The following is a 21,946-nucleotide window of genomic DNA, read 5'->3' on the forward strand; positions in this document are numbered from 1 at the left end:
TAAGTGTGTTTGAGATAGGACCATGTACCTGGCAAAAAGTTTTGGCATAAACCTGAAGAAGTTTTGAAGTTTTGTCATCAAATCGTTCGAGAAAGAAAGAGAAAAAACCACATTTTCATCGCAGAAGAAAGTTCCGGCGCCAATCTTTTTTGTCGTTGCGCGCCCCTCAAAAGTTTTTCTTTTCCGATCCGTTCCCGCGCGCGCCAGTCGCCGTTCCGTCCTGTACCTTTCTTTGTGTGTGGTATCTTTCTAAGTGGTTGTCCCGCTCCCCCTTTGTGTGTTGTTCTTATGTTCCGTTGCCAAAGAAAGAATTGACATTGAAGAGAAGAAAGCATGACAAAGGGGTTGGGAAGAAAGGGTCATAAAAGTCATCATCGCCCTGCGAGTCGGTCCGTCCTTTGTCCAAAAGAGACGCTGGAGAAGATCCGCGTGAACCAATTTTTTCAATGCGCGGTAAACGAGTTTACGCGCCTGTGTGAGAAGCGAAAATGAGAATGCCTTGCTGTGAAGGCATTGAATGGTGTGACCAATTCTTTAGTCGGAGAAAGCCCACTCGACATTCTTGCGACCGTCGGTAAGGGCGCCAAAGACGTCGAGGAAGGCCTTCTTGGAAACATCAATGTCGTTGAAGGCGCATCCCATGCACTTGTCGCGGACAGTAGCGGTAACGGTCTTGCCGTTGGCCTTGATGATAACCTTCCTGTTGCAGTAGGGGTTGCCGTTGGACTGGGTACCCATCATCTCGTGGGAAAGGGCCACAATGTTGTCGGACATGTCCAAGCCGTTATCGTCGAAACCGCAGGCACCCAAGCCGACATCGTAGTAGGTGAGGTCGCCACTGTGAGAGCTGCTAGTGCTGGAAATAGACTCCGTCTTGGCAGTCTCAACGGCCGGCGGAGAGGCAACGGTGGCGGCGGCGGGCTGAACAACAGGGGCCGGGGCAGACGAGCTCTCCACGGGAGGAGGAGGAGGAGGAGGGGCAGGAGCGACTGTCTGAACCGGAGGAGCGGCCTGGCTAGAGCTGGTGGTCTCAGGAGCAGGAGGAGGAGCCTCAACCTTGGGAGAAGAGGCGGGAACCACGGGAACCACGGGCGCAGCGCTGGAGTGGGCCTGCGAGACGGAGGTGATGAGGGTTGAAGTGGCCTTTGGAGGAACGATCACCTGGGTGGTGGTCGCGTCAATGACCTTGGTGACGGTCTCATAGACGGTTTCAGTCACCCACTCCGTGACAAGAGCACGCTTGTTGTAGTGACCATGGTCCTTCTTTTGGTGGTAATGGCCGTGGCGAGGCTGGGCAAGAGCAACTGAAGCCAAAAGGCTGATGATAACAGTGGTCGACTTCATGTTGATGGTGGTTGAAGTTTCAAAAAAGGATTGTGATATGTCTCTCGTCAACGAGAAACTGATGGTTGATTCTTGGTGGTCTTGGCTACCGTAAAGGGAGGGTGTAGGTAGGCAGAAGGATCCTTGGTATTTGTCCGTGCTGTGTAAGCTGTTGGAATGTGAAGGATCGTCAATGTCGAGATTGATATTCAAGGAAGGTGATTCTCGTAGCCGGCTCGAGGAAGGAATGTACAGCTGATGTTCCCAAATGGTTCGATCAGCAAAGAGCAGGGGAGCTTGTGAGAAGTGAAAAGATGGGATCGAGGAGAGACGGAACGGGTATGAACCTTTATAAAAGAAAGGACAAGTCCGATCTTAGGGCTGGGGGAAACAAAATGAAGGGGGGACGGGTGGTCCGCCGGGCGAGCATGACAACGCCTGGGATGGCCCAAAAAGGCTGATGATCCGGCTGGAGGCAAGCGTCCCTTGTTTTTTTCTCACCCCTGCCCCTGCTTGGACGTGTGAATGCCCCCATGCGAGTGGGCCGTTCACACCTGTTGGGCCCCATCCTACCGAAGATGCTTTAGCCAGGCCCGACTCGATCGTCCCAACCGAGTTGTCAAACATCCCCATTTACCACGTGTTTGATACCATCCAAAGCTCGATCAGTTGTTAGTGCGGTTCCTGTTTTGGCGACGAGGAGCAGACCGCTGGCTTGTCCAGTGCCAAACAGCATTGTGACAGTGCGGGCAATCAAGCAAATCATCGTGGGCCGCGCCTTGGACAAAGGAATTGGCGGTTGCTTTCGACATGCCCTCAAGCCCAACCAGAGACCTTGACCCTTGCTTTCACCCGATGTTTGCAGGTGTCCTGCATTCGTCCCACAAAGCTTCTTTGACGTGCCGTGGTTTCGTAGGGCCGCGAAGAGTTACCGCCGAGATTACCGCTGAGGAGGGGGAACCGCATCCAAGCCCAGGTCCTTCGATCCAGGACATGTAGCGACCTAACAAATCTCGCAATGTGGCGGCGTAGCATTGTACCAAAGAAGTTCAATGACGCTGAAATTGAAAAACTTACATAACCAGAAGCGACGCGGGAGACCTGGCTGGCCCTTGCAGCTGACCTGCAAGGCACTGACGCGGAACAAAAGCCGGGCCCCTGTTTTTCTTGGGTCAGGAACGGCCAGGAACCAACTGAACGGGATGGTTCCAACCAATCATGGTCGCTGGCGATCCCGAGGCCTGGCTGGGCTCCTGCGCGCCGCTGAACTCCTCCGGCGATCTGCCCCGCTCTTCGAAAATTCTTTATTCTGCCGTGTCTCCGCGTGCCTGGATGTCCTTGTCGCCCACAGGCCCGACAGCTTGTCAGACTGGGGCCGTCCGTCCCGTACGTTGTTCCACAGCGCATCGCTGGATGAGGGGAACTTCAAAGGCATTTACAATGCCAAACACCGTGGCGCCCTGCGAGGAGTCGGCTGAGAACCGACGTGTGGTGGGACAATATGCCTTTTGGTGTTTCACTGCTAATTGAGAGGAAAAGTGTAAAAATGAACATGTTGGATTAAGGATGAACGACCTGTTCGTCCGGAAAACCGCGAACGGCGGCACGGATAGAGACGGAAGAGAAGGTCCAGGGCATGGATGTGCTGATGTGATTAAAAGTTGCAAGTATACCTACCCCCAAAGCATCGTCGATGTATTGCATACCGGTAGAGAAATGGCCCATTTGCGACTTGCCACAGTGGACGTGAGTGAAGGAAAAAAAGAGGGCCTCTTTGACAGGTCAAAAGCTTTTTCGTAAAAGCAATGGTCACTCACCAATATGATGCCGCAGACCTGCGGTTCTGAATCCCGATGCGTCCTTTTTCCCCCCTCCTTTTGGCCGGCCTCGGACGTCAGGCCTGGTTCCGCAACCTCTCGACAAGTCAATACGACTGGACGACCAGAATGATGTGATGAAGGTTGAGCAACTAAGACTGACCGGTATCCGTTATTCGATTCCCACAGTTGTTTGTCATGCCTGCGAATAAGTGATAAGATGTGGGGCACGTCGTTGTCGCAGTCGATATATGCGGGCTCGGCAGGCTCGTCTTACGTGGGCGTCTCCAGAGGCCGGCAAGATGCACATTCGCCTTGCAATATGTATGGTGTCTTTGGATATGTATGTGATGTTGCCTGTCATGGCCAGACTCTGGCGAAAACGTCAACTCCGCGTCCCACGTTGGTTGCCATCGTCGGTTGATTGGAGGCTTCTTGACAAAATGCCTCGCTTGAATCCTTTGGGTGCGGAGACGACCTCTTTGAAGATCCTTTGGTGATGCTGGCTGAACTTTGAGGTGCTGAAACCTTTTTCATTTCTTATTTGCGGGTAAACGCGTAGAGGAACAAGCCTTCTCTGGTGAACACGGGCCGGTCTTCGTCCTCAAGCTCGGTGATCTTGAAAGTCTTTCTGGCAGCCTTGAGAAACTGCATGTCTGCGCGGCGTCTCTTCTTGAAACAGAAGTAAACGGTGGCGTTGGGTTCAAGGGCCAATAGATCCTTCAGGGTCTGAAGGAGGAGCGGGAAGGCGGGTTCGAAGTAGACGCAATCAGCAGCCAGGATAGTATCAGGCTTGAGAGCAACGATTTCCTCTGGTAGTGGCTCGCCCCTATTTGCATCACAAGAGGTTGTCAGAATAGCATGAGCGTAGAACCCGAGCCCGAGTGAGCCGATCCTGGTCGGGACCGTGGAAGAACAACAGTCCGATGCTCACAGCAGGAGGAGAGCGGGGAAAGCCGTCACACAGGACTGAATCACTTACCAGTTGAGGATCATGGATTTGACCTTGTCATTGAGGCCATTCAGGGTGATGTTGTGTGCCATGAGCTCTTCCATCTCCAGTTGGTCTGTGATATACATGGGAGTTTCATAGCTGCAGCCTTTGGCAACTGCAAGCCCGACAAGGCCACCGCCGGCGCCAATCTCGAGTCTGGGGGAAACATGTCAGTGCCATGTGGTGTGGATGAAGAGCCGGCATAAAAGGCACCTACATCCGAGCCTTTTGCAGCTTATCGCCATGGTAGCGCAGCATATGCTTGGCGAGGGTCATTCCGGCCGGCCAAAGCTGGCCTCCGCATCCCGTCTTTAAATCTTCGTGGAGCTTCAAAGGCTCGGGCAGAAGACCACCAAAGTCGAGAGCCGTGTCGGTAGGTGCCTTGTACTCCGGTAGGGGGGTGAAATCCTGGTCGAAGGCCAACGGATCAAACTCGGGTGACGATGATCGGGATCGGGCGCTCATGGTTGGTGGTTTTGACCTTTTCTCTCGGGATAACGCTGACTGTTGGGCAGAAATTGCTATCCGGCATCACCGTCGTCGTTGCCCTGTGGTGGTCTAGACGCTCGGGCAAGCGCACAAAAAGTCTCCACCAAAAATTCCCCTCCCTTCCATTTTGCGGGGTTGTAGAGACACCACCAACAACCTTCCGACATGACACAACGGGAAGGGACGATCATTGAGCAACAACCTGAACACCTTGACCGTCGAGATTGCCGTAATCGCTCTTGCCATCAAAGTCAAGAGTCGAGGCTTGAAAAATTTCTTGGCCGGAATATTGTCGAGCCGACTGCGTGAAAGCAGAGTTTCTCGCTTCGGGTTGCTCAAGGCCTCCGCTGCAGGCGATTGTCATTTGATCGGCGATATCTTCCATCAACATTGATGCTCGAATTCAAATCGATCATGACATTTCCGTCTTTACCTAATCCCCCCCCTCCGAAATGTGTCACGATGGAACGCCTCCCTGAAGCATGGACACTTCATCTGGTGGGCTGGTGTTCACCTTGAGGCTCGACTGGAATGCTTCAACCACTTCACCAACCCCATTTCGGAGGTTTCAATGCCAATCCCACATTGCTCAGGTGGGCTCGCGACACCACTATAGAGGTTCATTACGAGCCTCCTTCAGATTCTATTTCGCGTTTAAAGCCCAAGGGGCGGCTGGTAAGTCGCGACTTGCCCCCCTTAGCAATTCATGGAGAGCGTGACGCAAGGGAACATGCCCCGTGAAGAAATTCGGGGTCAGCCTCCCTCTTTGAAGATTCGCGTTTTACTGTCTCTTATGTCTAGCTTGATGCCCTCAGAGCTGTTCGCTCTGGTGTCCACGATGAGTCTCTTCTTCCTTCCAGTCTTTGTGAATATTGTTGTCACCTCTGTTACCTACGACTTGATACCCTAGGCAGCGCTTTGCTCGCCGTTACTATCATCACCATGGCGTCTTTTATGCGTCTCCTCACCTTGTTCCTCTTCGTTGCAGTATCTAGTGCTGCCCCTGGAGTCTACTTCCCCATCAGCTCCCAAATTCCCCCTATTGCCAGAATCGGAGAACCCTTCTCATTTGTGTTCTCCAAGTCAACATTTACCTCGACATCAGCTATTACATACTCCCTCACCAACTCGCCAAGATGGCTTTCGATCGACAGCGATGCACGGAAACTCTACGGGACACCAAAGGAGACTGATGTTAGCTCGGGCGATGTAGTGAATGTTCCAGTTGGATTGGTGGCAACCGACGAGACAGGCTCGACAACACTCGACATCACTCTGATCGTTTCAAGGAAGGCCGGTCCTAAGCTCGATATTCCTCTCAACCAACAGATACCGGGATTTGGCTTTTTCTCTAACCCCTACACCATCCTGTCACCGCCAAGGAACCAGTTCTCTTTCGTGCTGGACCCAAAGACTTTCTCAACATCCTCTGACAAGCCCTTGGCATACTATGCAGTCATGTCGGACAACACTCCTCTTCCGGCCTGGATATCGTTTGACGCTGGCCGGCTTGCTTTCTCGGGACAAACTCCATCTTTCGAGGCTCTCATAGACCCACCCCAGACGTTCGAGTTCCAACTCCTGGCCACTGACACACCTGGGTTCGCCGGTGCCTCTCTGAGGTTCAACATTGTGGTCGGGAACCACAGAGTTACGGCCGATCAGACGACAGTTGTCATCAATACAACGGCCGGGGAGCCCTTCTCATATGGTGGACTGCGGGAGAGCATCGAGGTCGATGGCCAACCCATGACTTCTGGCGATGGTTTGATTGTGGCCTCTACCTTCAATATCCCGTCTTGGCTCACGCTGGAGATGGACAGTTTGCGCATCGCAGGCACCCCTCCCATGGTAGCAAAATCAACCAACTTCACCATTGCACTCGAGGACAGGTTCGCGGACAGATTCAATCTGACTGTCATGGTTCAGGTCAGCGGCAATCAAGCGCAAGCCTCTGGCATGTTGAAGGAAGAGCTGCCTGTTATCCAGGCACAGGCGGGCGAGCACATATCTTTCGATCTTGCCCCCTATCTAGAGGACCCCGATGGCACAGAGATAGTTATCGATGACGGTGCCTCGCCCTCGTGGATCCATGTCCGCGAAGGAACCATTTTCGGCGACGTACCAAACTCGTCAAAAGACTCCATCGTGAGCGCTACGATAAGGTTGACTTCGAAAGCTTCGGGAGCATCAGAGTCAATCTTGCTGAGCGTGCACATGCTGGCGGAATCCGGGGACACGGCAGACACGACAGACGCCGCTTCGGGTCCGGGCTCGACATCAACTGGGGATTCGGGCGGAACTAAGCCTAGTCGAAAGCATGCACCTACTCCCGTCGGACTCATTGTGCTGGTTACTATCCTTCCTGGACTCTTGCTCCTCGGCGCCCTTATGAGTATGCTCGTCTGTTGCCTCAGGCGACGAAGAGAAGTCAAACGGCCAAAGCTCAGCACCCGTGATATATCGGGCCCTCTTCCGGGAACTTTCACCATCAATGTCACAGGTCCAGATGGGCAGAGTTCCATGGAGCACATAACAGGACCACACAACACGCAAAGCACGATAGGTCAGATGTCAATGGCTGAACAGGACCGGAAGAGTGACCTTGAATCGGGTATCAGCCGCCACCCAAGCTTCGATGGTGACGTGCCACGCCCGCTCAGCACAATTCGCATGCTGCCTACCAACGAAGAACTGCTGCCGGCGAGCAGTAGCCTTCTGGATGTCACAGGTTCGCCTCTCATGTCCGGTGCTGTTACCGGAACTCCACGAAATCGGCGGCACGAGAGAACTCAGACACTCCTCAGTCACATATCGGAGACTAGCTACTATGAGGAGCACTCCGCAGGAATCACCATTGACAATACTCTGGAGTTCCTCGGCAACAGCAACACAAGAGGCTCGTTTCGGGACGGTGTTGAAGTCGACATTCCGTGCCTTGGTGATGTCTCTAGCATCCAACCCACCCCTAACTCTGCATACACGGGCGAGTCATACTGGAGCAAACTAGGTTCCGGCCCATCTGTCCACAACAGATCTCCTGCGATAGGCTCGGTTCATGATGACCCTTCAAGCACTGCCCGGATCCACCCAGCCATGCTTGCGAGAAAGCTCGTATGGCCTTGGTTCAAAGGTCGTGTCATCAGTATTAAGGGTGTTGCTGAGAAGTTTGGGAAAGCAGCACAGGCCGGTCTGCCCAGTCTGTCCAGTGTCCAAGCGTCCTTACACGACAAGACACCAGACACATCGCTGGTATCAAATAAGCAGTCTGATAGCTCGGGCATCCCCGACTTCCCAACGCCGCCGCAAGGGGCGAAGCGGCCCATAATGGCCAAACATCCAAGGCCAGTGACGCGAAGAGCAGTTGGCACAGGGCGAGTCATCATCCCACGACAGAGGCTAGTGTCGACAAAGGTCGAAGTAGTGGGAGGTCCGACTGAAGACAGTCACAAACCACCACTGAACGAGAAGCAAGCTTCACCCACGTCTAGCTTCGACCGCCCTTCCAGGAACTCACTTGGGATCTCCTACGCAGACATGGTATCCAACTCACCCTTCCACCAGTCAAGCACATGGTCAACAATACCCTCCAGTCACGAGTGGCACGACGAGACAATACAGAGCCTTGAGAATGCCGACAGCATGCTACCGAGCTCCAGTCTCAGACGCTCAAGGTCGGCATCACAGCCAAACTGGGCACCGTACAAAGACTCGCTCTCCAACATCAATGATGCCGCAAGCTCCAAGTACCCGCAGAGTCAATGGTCCTTTGCCCCTATCCCACGGCCTAAACCTCTTGGTGATGCATCTTCTATCGCCTCACAGGGTTTGTCAAACTCGGCGAGCGGGCATGCCCGCGCTCCTACTCTTGGTTCTGTCGGGTTTCCAAAGGCGCCTTCGTCGTTTTGGCTTGATGGCGATGGGAATACGCATAATGAGGACGCGGAAAAGGAGAACAAATGGGCAGGCGGGACGAGTGGTTTTCTTAATGGAAGGTTTCGGTCACCGCAGCCGATATCGTTGGTGACTTCCCAAAGCAAGACGAGTTCGGATTTTGCGGTTTACATTTGAGCTTTAATAGCCCCTTTTGTTCTGTTTTATTTTTTAATAGTCCTCCTGAACATTTGATTTTTGTGTGCGGGTATGGATATCAAGTGTCACTGGCGCTTCTCAGTTCGAATTGTACAAGCCACATGTGATACCTTAGTTTACCTTTTTACAATACCATAGTCCAAATTTTAGGGTAGTTCCAATGAATTGTGCCGTCATCACGAACCAGTGGCGGCAGAAAAAAAAAATGATGATATCAGCGGTCCGCAGGTCCAATCTCATGCTGTGTTCCCTTCCCCTCAGTTTCAGTTCGAAACCCAAACTGATAATATTTTTACAGAGTAGCACAAGCCTCAGCAGACAGGTCACGAGAGAGATTGGATCTTGCTTGCCAATGTCTCGTCGCGATGTTGCAACCCAAAAACCAAAAGGGGGCGCACACGCCGCGGAAGGGGAAGAAAATGAGGGCTGAAAGAAAAAGCCTGAACCCAAATGCCGGGTGGGTGTGTGTGTGTGTGTGTGTGTGTGTCGTCATCGTTCGACCGCACAGTCGTTACGGTCTCAAGTAGGTATTCCCGGCTATCTGGTGCTGTCTGGGCTCGCTTCAATTTTTCATCCCTAGTCTAGTATTCCCGTTCGCAAGAGCGCTCGCGCCTCCTTTTTGTCTATGGACTCGTTCGAGTCGTGGTTCGTTCTGTTTCGTTTCGTTTCATTCTTCCCAACCGAATGGAATGGAATGCGGGACTCAAGTTTTTTTGTAGTACAGTAGAGTCCCCTGAAACTGCATGTAATTCATACTGGGAAATTCTATGCACTAAATGGCATATATGCAGTCCCTAGACCTGAGCCAGGCCCGAAAAGGAAGCCATCCAGAGGCCGAGACACTAAATTCCGACCCTTTGCTAAGAATCTCACTGTCTAGGACTGGAAAAATAAGCGTATACACACCAAAAATTGTCCTAGGACCGTACATGCAGTATGCTGTTATGCAGTTGTAGCTGGGAAACAATTCTGCCAGCCAAATCCTATGCACTAACTAGCGTATATGCAGTACCTGGAGGATGCACTTTTAGGGGGTTCGACTGTAGAATGTGACTTTTTGGAGGGAAATGGATTGATGACGAAATTGGCCTTCAATTCCATCCCAAACCGGAAGTGTGGATAGTGGATTTGGACGGATACTATTGATTTTTAAGTTGTTCGATGACGCTCCAGTCGGGGGTTTTACCCCAGGGGCATTGTCGCCCTCCCTGTTCGCTCATCCCTTCTGGCCTTCTGTACACCTATTCTCGTCCTACTACTCGCCTTCATTTTCTGAGAAGAACAAAAAGAGTGGAGGACACCGCTACATATCCTCAGTGACGCTCTCCTTCTGCTTTTGTAGGTAGCAAGGAGTGTGTGTACCTAGCAAGGGCTCCAGCTCCTGAAAGGCGATGTTGTTTCCTCTTTGGAGAAACAAGCACCCAGGACAGTGCCCATCTATTGGCTCTCTGCACGGAGAACAGTACATGGAAATACGGCAAAGTTCCCATGTTGATTGAGAGTCGAGCCTGTCGAGCCATATAAAAGCGCACTGTGACCCCGCCTTAAGATGGCATGTTTACCCCGCGGATCAGACAGACACCGCCGACTCGACTCCAGGGCCCTGGTAGAAAGTGCAGTGAAACTGAACTCTCTGACCTGACGACGACGACGACGGGCAACGAAGCGCCGGCTGCCTTGAGCAGTATTATCCTCTTCGAGTCTCGATGAGGTTCTCGTTCGACTCAGACGCAGTCACACAATCCCTCACAATCCCTCAGCTACCCGCGCGCATTTTTCAACAAACTCAACGGCGAAGAGCTCAGTACAGATTGGTTAACTCATCGCGTGACCAAAGTGAAAAGTCTGCCTCGTTGTTGATCCTCAAATGTCATCCGAGGTTGAGGTGAAATGGCTTTTTTCCTTTCCTCTTTCAGCTGAGGTCTGCAAATGTCTCCAGGTCTTGTACAAGAAATACCCGACCCGCGCGGAGGCAACCTGGAATCCACCCATCCCCAGCCTGTAGTTCATTACCCCACATTGGGTCTGTCGAGTGTCGGCGGCTCGGGGTTGGTGAGTTTTGTGCAGGACTCGGGGTTAGGGGTCTCGCTGTCAGAAGCCCCAGGGAGGGGAGCATCAAAAGCGCGGCGCCTAAAAGCTCAAGCTCAGCAGCTGCCCTGAGCTTTTGCGGGATGAAACAGCCAGGGAACCCCGCTTCACGACCAGCAGCAGTTTCTTCCCTCTTGTGGTGACGGAGGTGATTTATCTGTAGGGCTCAGGTGATGACGACTTAAGGTAGGTTTCGTCTTTAGCTGCCCACCGGTCGGCCTCACCGGGGCGCGGGCGCAAGGCTGACCAGCGGGTCCTGTCGGCAGGCGGTACCTCAAGACAGATGAGATTGAACCTTTTCAGTTCAAACCCGAACCGTGAACCGCGCAAGATCTACCTAAACCCAACTTATCATTCTCTCATCCTAAAGCTCTTGCGCTTCTAGACCTGAACATCTTGCTTGAATTGACGACACATCCCCAAACCCCATACCGGAAACTTATAGTAGGTAACTACCCTGATTCGACGGTCACGTCAAAAGGTATTTTTGGTTACTTTGTGGAGTGACTAGACTCTGTTGACTCCTAGCACCAAGACGGGCCAAGGAAAAACCGGATCCAACCAAAAGAGTCAAGAGTCACCACCACAGCGGCAGGGCATCATCAGAACAAGGGATTACATAACCTTCCACTTCCAACAGTCGTCGCCAACTTGAACTACCTACATACGTAGTGTGGCCATCCAGCAAGCAGACATCCAGACCTGCCCATGAACCCTACGCACCTACGCGGATACCCGACCCAAGATCATACAGAAAGAGCTATCGTTGCTAGCGTGCAGTAACAGCTCGCAACCCGGCAGGTACTACAAAGCAGTTAGTTTCCGTTATCGATTGCTATCTGGAGCTGTTCTGGACCCGTAGCACTCCAATCCACACCTGTCAACCCGGATGGGCAGGGCCTTGCCATACTACCAGACGACCAGCTGCCTCTGCCTGAGAGAGACCGACCTGGCTGCACATCCATCTTCCCGTCCCTCCAGCCAAAGAACCCAATCTTGCCAACAATCTGCTGCAATCCACTCCCGAACAGCAAACCACCACTTGCACCTCCACCCCTTTCTCGACTCGAGCTTCTCCTCCGCAAAAGTACGATTACAGTTCACTTTGTCACGAGCCTCGTCGCCGACTATACCACATTACCACACCCACTCCCAAACCACCACTCTCAGATCTCATCATGGGCCAGACGCTTTCTGAGCCCGTCGTCGAAAAGGTGCGTGGCAATCATCCTGACCACTCGTTCATTGTGTGAACGCCGTCCCCGCTCCTGGTCTACCTACTCTTAACGAGTACTGCCTCCATCACCTCTCTCCCTGCTGGCAAAGCACAAACACACGTCGAACCACCTTCTACCACATCGCAATCGCGCTACTGAGCTATCTCCCTGTTTGTCCTGCTCATTGCCGCCCTCGGATCGCCCAACCGTCGGGTCCTCGCGAAAAGACGCCGTGGCCTTGTCCTGCTCTCTTCCCCCTCCTCACGCACCCATGCTGGCTCCTCGCGCGCCGCTGGCTGCCATCGGCTGCCCTGAAATCATACCTACGCCGCACCCCGCCTTTGCCCCGCGCGCTGGGCTGACCAAGCCGGAATCAACCATGTGAAGCACAAACGACTTCCCTACAAGAACCAGTTGGCTAACTTGATGTGGTTCTCTCATTATAGGCGTCGGCAACTGGCGGGGATGAGCGGCTCATCTACGGCGTGTCGGCCATGCAGGGCTGGCGTATCAGCATGGAGGACGCGCACACGACAGTCCTCGACCTACTAGCCAACAACCCCAAGGAGGCCAAGGAACACAGCCAAAAGCTCTCCTTCTTCGGCGTCTTTGACGGCCACGGCGGCGACAAGGTGGCATTATTTGCGGGCGCCAACATCCACGACATCATTGCGAAGCAGGACACATTTAAGACCGGCAACTACGAGCAGGCTCTCAAGGACGGCTTTTTGGCGACTGACCGGGCAATTTTGAACGGTACGATTATGAAAAACCCAGATTTTTTTTTCACCTTGGCAGCTGTGGGCTGTGTGCTGCGTGCTGCGTACGGTGCGAAACGAGAAACGAGGAAACTAATATTCGCCCCCCTTATGTTGCAGATCCCAAATACGAGGAGGAGGTTTCTGGGTGCACCGCATGCGTCGGTCTTATCACCGATGATAAAATCTATGTGGTGAGTTATACTCCCTCGGAAGGAACCAACCCCCGCTCGCGAACGGCTCTCCCTAACCCTATTTGTCTATCTTAGGCCAACGCTGGCGATTCGAGAGCCGTATTGGGCGTAAAGGGCCGCGCGAAACCTTTGTCTTTCGACCACAAGCCCCAGAATGAAGGTATGCAGTTGCGCGCGCTTGCTGGTTCTTTGGATGAAAAGGGTCCGTGCTAACCGGTGCTTGTTTGTGGTTCTCTAGGCGAGAAGGCTCGTATCACTGCCGCTGGCGGTTTCGTCGACTTTGGTCGCGTGAACGGAAACTTGGCTCTCTCGAGAGCTATTGGCGATTTTGAGTTCAAGAAGAGCGCCGAGCTGGCGCCCGAGCAGCAGATCGTTACCGCATACCCCGATGTTATGGTCCACGACCTGGCCGATGATGACGAGTTCCTCGTACTTGCTTGCGACGGTAAGAGAAGGCCAAACCCTGCGTATAACCGCGCATTTAGCTAACATATGTTTTCTGCTAGGTATCTGGGACTGCCAGTCTTCCCAAGCGGTTGTCGAGTTCGTCAGGCGAGGCATTGCCGCCAAGCAGGATTTGGACAAGATCTGTGAAAACATGATGGACAACTGCCTGGCCTCCAACTCGGAGACGGGCGGCGTTGGCTGTGACAACATGACCATGACCATTGTTGGTTTCCTCAGGGGACGGACTAAGGAGGAGTGGTATGAGGAGATTGCCAAGCGCGTTGCCAACGGCGACGGCCCTTGCGCTCCTCCCGAATATGGTAGGGAAACACCATCCCCCTGACCGCTTTCATCATAACACAAACTTCACCATATCATAACTTCCCCGTATTTCCCTATATATCCCTCTTAAAACACACGTGTACTTCAAATAACCCAGCTCGTTTTCGTTGGCACATATTCTTATGAGCTTGACACTAATACCATATCTGTTTTTCCCGCACATTATAGCTGAGTTCCGCGGTCCCGGTGTGCATCACAACTTTGATGATAGTGACAGCGGGTATGATCTCGAGGACAACGGAAACAAGGGCAAGCCCTTTGGCATGGGCGGCTACAAGGGTCGCATCATCTTCCTCGGCGACGGAACCGAGGTCCTGACCGACGCCGACGACACCGAGATGTTTGACAACGCGGAGGAGGACAAGGATCTCGCCAGCCAAGTCTCCAAGTCCCCCTCGAGCACAACACAGAACGACCAGGTCGCCCAGACGTCGGCTGCCGACCAGGACCAGAAGGAGCAGGCTGCTGTTGCCGCGGCGGCGGCGGATAACAGCACACAACAAAACGCCAAGAAGGAGGAGGTCAGCTCGCCGGCTAAGGCTTAGTTAGGATCAACAGCGAGCAGTAGCAGTGAGGGGGTGATCAATCAGCTGCAGGAGTCGTTCGCTCGGGGGTGTATTCCCAGTTGATTGATGGCATCTTTGATGAAGTTTGATATAGCAGGCGCACTCCACTGCGCTGCACGGGACGGGATCGGATCGGGGACTTGGGATGAACGAACGTGTTTATGATGTTGCTGTTGCTGTTGTCGAGGTTTTGTTGTCAAGAGATTCTCATGAATGAAAGCTAGTAGTATACTGTTTGTGGAAGTATGGGTTTTGCGCGCAGAAAGGGTGGTGGTGAATGGGGTCGGCCAAGAGGGGGGGTGTACCAGAGGGGAAAGAAAGATGGGTCGGTTGGTTGTTGTTGCTTCACAAAGGGGATGATGGAGATACCAAACTCAAGCAAGTCAAGTCAAGTCACGTCACGTTAAGCAAAGATGAAGATGATGGTTCTTTTTATGACAATTACGTTACCTCTCTGTAAGCTTTGTACCTTGTGTATTGTCTGTACCGTCTGTATTGGCTGTATCGTCTACGCGAGTCTACGCGGAGCAAAGCATGTCATGTCATGGGTAATTTCAGGCACTGTACGCTTGTATGGGTAATGAACATTGTTGTCGAGACCAGGCTTTCCCAATTGAAGAGCCAGAAGAACTGAATGTGATTATAGTTACTATACACTCTGTTTGATCTTGGTTATCCCGACTATCGGTCTCACCTTGAAGTAGAAGTGAGAAGAAACCGGGAAGAGATTGAGAAGAGGATAGGCCAAGGTGAAGCAAGGTCAACGCAAAACAGACGAGGTGAAGAGATGGGCTCTTGACTCTCAGTGTAAGATCATATACATCACTTGAGTTACTGTTTGCTCTTTCCTCAATTTTTAACAGACCTTGCCGTCACTGTCTCTTCACTTCACTTCACTCTACTCAGTTCACTTTGAACTACCTCAATATCGAAGTGGACTGACTCTTGTGCCCATTCCGTCGTCGATGCCATTGTTTTCTTCGATTCTCTCTCGTCATCTATCCGTCTGCCACACAGTCAGCCCGTGCCCAAGGGAACCCGAACCCAATACTACACACCAAGATTACTTTGATTTGACTGATGACTCTTTGAGTGAGCCCTTTTGATGCCTAACCCATGTGCACCTACGCCAGCCAGCCCCCGTCAGAAACTTGCTGCTGGGCCAGAAACCTACTGGACCCGACCCGGGTAAGGCGTGAAGATATAGATGCGTTTTTGGCGAGATGCTACGCTAGGTACGTACGTACGTCATCCCGCCACTTATACGTCCTCTGTAGGTACCATCTGGCGTAGGTAGACTCACTTTGGGTATGTACGGCGTCATCATTATTCGAGATAACGATGTGTCCGACCAGACCAGGCTTTGCTAAAGCTACATATACCTACCTACCTACTGGGTATTGTACGTTTTCTTCTTCTTACCTGGCCTCCTCATTACGTGATGCTTGCTTGCTTGCTTGCCGTGCTCTCATTAAAGGTCGAGTTGGACTGGAGCTGGTCCGTCCGGCAAGGTATTTATTCTCGCGGTTACAAGTGTCAGTTAAGTAAGGTAAGGTGGTCGGTCGGTCTTTGGTCAGCGTCACTCACCCGACTCACCCCTACCTCACTGCTTGTCATTTTGGATAGGCAATACTTCTTCTCGACTACATGACTGCATATGACTCCTAGAACCACATGTACGTATAGGACAATGGTGGATTTAATCATACCTATCTGTCTTTCATTGCCAACCATAGCACAGACCAGACAGACATTTACACACCACCATGATGTTTCTCTTACCATATTCATCCCGTTGCCAATCCCCTAGTCTAAGCCCACTGCTCCCTCAACTCAACGTATACTTCAACCTGCTGACCGGGGTATCCGGTCCACTAGACAGACGTATGGTTGCTCCTGTTATGTCGTCTCTGGAGCTTCTGACATGTGCCTGTCCTTCCTGTCACAAAGGGAGAAAAGTCAAACATGCCCGACCAAGTTTGCGACATGGATAGCAATTTCGAGTTTTGCCAGCGAGGAGACGGAGGGAGTCCATGGTGTCTTGGGGTGCTGGACCTAGGGCCAGCTGTGATGTTCTTGTGATATGAGTGAGGTTGTGGAGATGTTCTTGATGTGATGTGGGATTGAGAGATACCTAGGGAAAGGCTTCAGCTTCTGGTTTGAAGAAGGGATAGCCTGAAGGGCTGAAGACCAGACATCAACATCGAAGCTGGCCATGATGCCTCCTTTAATGTTCGTTTAAGAGAAGTAAGCGAGTACCTGTGCCGCCCGCTCACTGTCTTGGAAATCCGCCAACTCCCACCATCACAAGTATGGATATGCTTCTCATTCGCGAAGAACAACTTCCCCTCTCTTGTCACCCTGCCGTTATCACCTCTTGTCCACTTGACGCTGCACCATTTCGGAGTGAAATTCACCTTGATGGTGTTGCCAGCACTAAGTCGGTGATCCATCTCTCCTCTTCACCCCTCTTCGTGGCGTCGCTATTCCTCTCAGCGCTTGATAAAATCAGAGAAGGAAGACACTCCGCCGCAGAGATATCTCGCCTTCCCAATATGGCAAGAGGCTTGAAGGGAAGAAGAAACGTGGAAGTGGCTGTCTCTTGTGATCGGTTCGGGCGTTCATCTCGGTCGATGACTGGAGACCCGGGCCGAGATATCAAGTGTGACACCGTTCTGGTGCAGAATGGATGCTTTGTCTTTGAGTCGTCCCCTCTCCCATAGTCGCGACTATCGTGTGTGCGTTGTCCACAACTGGACACCATCTTTTGTGACTTTTGCAGCTATCGTTGCTTCCGGTTAGCAGGTGAGTGAGGATTCGGTATCCTCTTTGGCGTGGTGTATACACAATCTTTTCTTCATTGTGGTCTTGAGTGGTCTTGGGGGTCAGATGCCATCTCGAGACAATGTCTCCGATGTCGATATATACTCACTATGTCCACAGCACGTCAACGACCATAGCTTTTTGTCGTGCAACGGCGGCGAAGAACGGGCTAGCCACGAGCACGCCATGAGGCTCACCTATTCTTTAACCGATTCGTCAACATAAGATGTTCGAAGTCGATAGCTTCAGCCACAGAAAGAGCAGTGACTAAGAAGAATAGAAGGCCCAGATGCACTAAGCACCTATTTGCAAAAGGAAAACCGTATGTAACGTTAAGGCCCTGATCGGCTCAAACTGTTCATGGAACAGTATGGAGGTTGTTCAAGGATATTCTACACTAGCAGGGCTGTGACTAGTTCTTTACTAAAGGCGCTTTTCTTCTTTGAGCGGGCACGGGCTCCGACTTTCCCTTTCGTAGCGATAGCGTCTTGGCGGGTGTCATTTGCAACTTTTCAAACTGTTCTACTCATGTACCGATTTTCTGAGCTCAGACCACTACTGCCAAGCGATTGCCAAGTACCGTGCTGAGCCAATGAAATCAATTGATTCCGAACTTTCTGGCTCAAAAACTCACAATTTCATACTGGAGGTCCGACCTCCAGTATGACCTCCAGTATGACCTCCAGTATGACCTCCAGTTTGGGACTTTTGAATACTTTTGGAGAAAGCCAAAACCACCCCATGTCACCCAAGTACCAAACACCCCCATACTGCTCCATGAACAGTTTGAGCCGATCAGGACCTAATTGAGGTTGATGTTCAACACAATGTTCGATTCGTACTGTTCTAAAAGTACCATTATCACCAGGATAAATCGCCTCTAACTAGGCCCTGATCGGCTCAAACTTTTCTGTAAAAAGTTTGAGAGCCACAGGGATGTTATGCACGAAAAAGTCCGTGACTATTTCTTTACCACAGGCGCTTTCCTTCTTCGAGTGGGCACGGGCGCTGATGGGCGTCGACTTTCCCTTTCATGGCGATAGCGTCTTGGCTAGCCTCCTTTTCAAGCTCTCAAACTTTTCTGAGCATGTACCGATTCAAGGAGCTCCCATGAGCTCGAACCACCACTGCCAAGCTCCCGCCAAGTCATTGCCAAGTACCAATGAAATCAATTTATTCCAAACTTTTTGGTTGTCAAACTTTCGAGGCCAGAAGTAGGGTGCACCCTACTTCTGGCAGAAAAGTTCAGAGACATTTGGGGAATCAACAACCACCCCTGTCAACCAAGTACCTAAAAACCCAAACTTTTTACAGAAAAAGTTTGAGCCGATCAGGGCCCTATCAGTGAGCCGCATCGTCCGGACCAGTGCCGTTCCTCTCTCCAACTGCACGACATTATCAGTATCGGGATCTCCAAATTAGCCACGAGATAAGACTTACCGTCCAGCGCAACAAGGAAACGGCTCACGCAGTTATAGCAAGCAATCTAGTGAGTGAACGTTAGCCCCGAGCACTCAGTTCATGACCTTTTGCTCGCCACCCGCCCGAGGTCTTTCGGCCCTCCGAGTTGGACCAAATCTTCCGGTCCTCTTCTCTTTCTTCACTCTCATCCTCTCCTTCCTCCCCCTTTCCCCTCTCTTCCTCTTCCTCTCAACCCTCCCCACCACATCAACCCACCCCAAACACCAAAAAGACTTGACGGGATTAAACTCACAATAGCAGTCAACTCCACCACCTCCCTCTCGCTAAACAGCCCCCTAACCTTCTCAAACGTCCCATCCCTAACCTTCACATTCCTCGTCATCTCATCCGTAAAGCACACCGCCGCCCACTGCCTCTCATTCAACCCTCCCCTCTTGGTCTCCCCCTCCTCGATCAGCAACGGTTCCTGCCTCTTCACCACACCCAATCCATCCTCGCCCTCGCTGACACCCGCCTGAACGGCAAGGGGCGCATGGTGGTGCCACTCATACCAGGCGCCGTTGCAGACGGCTACGCGGGAAATGGCCAGCTCGCGCTCGTCGGCGGGCAAGATGGTTTGCGTGCGGATGGCGCCCAGGAAGGAGTTCCACCCGTCGGCGACGGGAGGGGAGTGTAGCAGGGCCAGGTCCAAAGGTTGGAGGGGACGAGGTGCGCGGCGGGCGGTGATGCGGTCGACGATGGCTTGTTCGGCTTCCGAAGAGGTGGGTGGGGGGTTGGGGACGTAGGGGAGACGCATTTTGGTGGTTGGGGTTGTGGTGAGTGATCTGGTGGTGATGAGTAGTGGTGGTGAGGGTTGTGGTCGTGTAAGTCGTAAATACAGGGATAGCCGGTGTTGTAGTGAGCTGCGGAGGTGATGTCTTGGGGAAAGGGACATTGGGTGTGAGATGAAAGAGGGAAGAATAGATAGAAGACAGCGGATAACAAGAAATAGCTTGACGACTTGACAGCTGCATGCACGAGGACGTATCATCGGCTTGAAGCCGGTGACGCAGGTCCGTTACATCCACAGATCCGGGCCATAGCCGGCATCCCACCCCGCCTTTCCTCCACAATGATCTCCGCCAACTCCCCACATCTGAGGGCCGGCGGTCGGCAGCGGGGGTTGCGGGGAATCTCTTGCCCGCTTGTCCGCCGCCCGGAAGGAGGGGTCGGCAAGTGGACGTGGGCCCGGGGCTTCAACGTCAACGGCCAACTCGTGCAAGGTACCGACCTGGAGATTCAATACGTATTCATCTCCAGAGAATGAGAAACCGTTTGTCGATATATCTTGGTGTCAAGAGATACCTGGTAAACCTAATCCTGAAAGGCAGAGAGAGGTGTGACATCCCGCAAAGACAGCCAACCTGCTCGATGTACTCAACGAGTCAACACCGATGATACTCGGCTTGATCTTCGCCATATATATAGACCTTCCTCGCTGACAGACATTACAACCCGGCAACTCAAACTCATCAAAAATCACATACGACCATAGGCACTCGGGAAACTCGGGATCCCGTCTGATCTCCCACAGATAAGCCAGTGACCGCCAGGCCAGTAGTCGGATCGGTGACGACCGGCGAATAACCTGGTGTTGTATGTTCCTTCCTTTTTTTTTTGGTGGTTTATGGGACGTTTGAGGATGTCGAGGGCGGAGTCGAGGCCTTGGGTATACTCGGGGCAAGATGGGAAATATGCGCTTTGATGTGCGAGCATCGAGGTACACCATCCGAACTCACCATGGATAATACCACCCCGAAGCCATATGACGGGGGAAGACTACAACGTGTTGTCGCTTGAGACCGAAGTGTTGTCCAATGCTCTGGAATGAAAGACTTGATCCAATGACAGACAAAACTGTAGTCGAAAGCTCCAACAAGGTCGTCCATTTATGGCCGACAGGCAAATAAACTCGCAGGATGACCAAGACTTGGGAGGCTGTGAGGTTATCAAAGCCCAGTTGATATTGAGGTGTTGTTCAGGGTCGAGATCACTCACCAAACGGCCGCTCTTGGTGTTGACTTCAGAGGACAGTGTTAACAATATTGCCCTGTGCTCACCCTGTGTGGGGCCCCTGTACACCGAGCTTGGCGCTTTCCCTATCCCAGCGAATGTGCCCCTCTGCCCCTCCAGAGCGCAATGGCAGACAAGCCCCGGCCAGTCCAAAACAAAAGTTCGCGATAATCAACAAAACCACGGCACAACCTAACCCAAGCGCAACAAACCTCTCACCAGATACCAATCGCACATTCAATCCCCGCGACCCTCTCGAGAATTACTCTACCAGATTGATGGACACCTCCCCCCAATCACCCCCCACCAAAAAGCGCAAAATGGCGACCTCGACCTCGACCGCGGCCGCCGCCTCCTCCGAGCAAGAGCAAGAGCACCAATTCCCTCTCCCCCCGATCCTCACCCACCCCTCCGCCGCCCCTCCCACCCTCATCACACAAGGCGCCGAGGGTCGGCTATACAAAACGACCTTCTTCTCTCCCGACATCCCCTGCGCGCTCAAGTACCGGCCCCCGAAGCCCTACCGACACCCGATTCTCGACGCCCGCTTGACCAAAGCCCGCTTAGCCTTCGAGGCCAAAGTCCTCGAGCGGTGCCGGCGCGAGGGCGTTCCCGTCCCCGCTGTGTACGCGCAGAACGCTGCCGCCGGGTGGATCGCGGTGGAGTGGATTGAGGGCGCGCCGGTGAGGGTGAAGATTAACGAGTGGCTTGGTCAGAGGCCGAAGAATGAAGAAGAAGAAAAGGCGGCGCTGGAGAAGGATCAGGGACCGTTGGTGGAACTGATGAAGAGGATTGGCAGCGCGATAGCGGGGTTGCATAGGACGGGGGTGGTGCATGGGGATTTGACGACTAGTAATATGATGTTGAGGCCACCCCCCGTCAAGACGACGACGACGACAGAGGAGGGGGAGACGAATGGGGTGAGCAGTGAAGAAGCACAGGAAAAGGCCAAGCTGCTGGAGGGAGATGTGGTCATCATCGACTTTGGCTTGGCGAACCAGAGCCAGTCGGACGAAGACCGGGCGACGGATCTGTATGTCCTCGAGAGGGCGTTCGCGAGCACACATCCGAGGGCGGAGAACCTGTTTGAGCACTTGCTGGAGTCGTACAAGCAGAGCTTCAAGAAGGGGGCGTCGGTGTTACATAAGTTGGAGGATGTGAGGATGCGTGGTAGGAAGAGGAGCATGATTGGGTAAAAATGGTGTATACACTTCTTTGCACAGGAGGGCGAGAAAAAGATACCCAGGGATTTTCTACACATATATAAACGGACAATTTGCCTTGATGATCCTTCCGCAAAGCCTGACCGGAGGTCCTGGCGC

General features: G+C 52.7%; 5 protein-coding genes across 5 annotated transcripts; 2 read left to right on the forward strand and 3 right to left on the reverse strand.

Moving 5' to 3' along the window:
* Window positions 1-266: 266 nt before the first annotated feature.
* On the reverse strand, window positions 267-1,521 carry B0H65DRAFT_96874 (RlpA-like double-psi beta-barrel-protein domain-containing protein-containing protein). Its single transcript, XM_062831623.1, has one exon. The coding sequence runs from the start codon at window positions 1,342-1,344 to the stop codon at window positions 535-537; it is 810 nt and encodes a 269-aa protein (XP_062684005.1). The 5' UTR covers window positions 1,345-1,521; the 3' UTR covers window positions 267-534.
* Window positions 1,522-3,510: 1,989 nt separating this feature from the next.
* Window positions 3,511-4,852, reverse strand: B0H65DRAFT_96702 (putative methyltransferase-domain-containing protein). Its single transcript, XM_062831622.1, has 3 exons — window positions 4,352-4,852; window positions 4,123-4,290; window positions 3,511-3,969 (listed from the first exon to the last, which is right to left on the reverse strand). Exons 1-3 carry the CDS (start codon window positions 4,597-4,599, stop codon window positions 3,681-3,683), a joined length of 705 nt encoding a protein of 234 aa, XP_062684006.1. The 5' UTR covers window positions 4,600-4,852; the 3' UTR covers window positions 3,511-3,680.
* A 713-nt stretch (window positions 4,853-5,565) lies between these two features.
* On the forward strand, window positions 5,566-14,306 carry B0H65DRAFT_506262 (PP2C-domain-containing protein; the record flags this gene model as incomplete). The annotated part of the gene is given in 16 exon segments (XM_062828053.1): window positions 5,566-5,594; window positions 5,619-5,694; window positions 5,707-5,856; window positions 5,872-5,993; window positions 6,006-6,273; window positions 6,289-6,515; window positions 6,528-7,875; window positions 7,891-8,624; window positions 9,870-9,894; window positions 11,745-12,017; window positions 12,467-12,776; window positions 12,899-12,972; window positions 13,048-13,132; window positions 13,211-13,417; window positions 13,479-13,739; window positions 13,930-14,306. 16 exon segments carry the CDS (start codon window positions 5,566-5,568, stop codon window positions 14,304-14,306), a joined length of 4,566 nt encoding a protein of 1,521 aa, XP_062684007.1.
* A 4,185-nt stretch (window positions 14,307-18,491) lies between these two features.
* B0H65DRAFT_506264 (AhpD-like protein) lies at window positions 18,492-19,506 on the reverse strand (the record flags this gene model as incomplete). Its single annotated transcript, XM_062828054.1, has 3 exons — window positions 18,492-18,535; window positions 18,591-18,636; window positions 18,865-19,506. The coding sequence occupies 3 exons, from the start codon at window positions 19,504-19,506 to the stop codon at window positions 18,492-18,494; spliced, it is 732 nt and encodes a 243-aa protein (XP_062684008.1).
* A 1,025-nt stretch (window positions 19,507-20,531) lies between these two features.
* On the forward strand, window positions 20,532-21,913 carry B0H65DRAFT_97202 (kinase-like domain-containing protein). Its single transcript, XM_062831629.1, has one exon. It carries the CDS (start codon window positions 20,723-20,725, stop codon window positions 21,818-21,820), a length of 1,098 nt encoding a protein of 365 aa, XP_062684009.1. The 5' UTR covers window positions 20,532-20,722; the 3' UTR covers window positions 21,821-21,913.
* Window positions 21,914-21,946: the final 33 nt, after the last annotated feature.

Source organism: Neurospora tetraspora (genome assembly GCF_033439725.1).
Source record: "Neurospora tetraspora strain CBS 560.94 chromosome Unknown B0H65scaffold_2, whole genome shotgun sequence".
Classification (NCBI taxonomy): Eukaryota; Fungi; Ascomycota; class Sordariomycetes; order Sordariales; family Sordariaceae; genus Neurospora; species Neurospora tetraspora.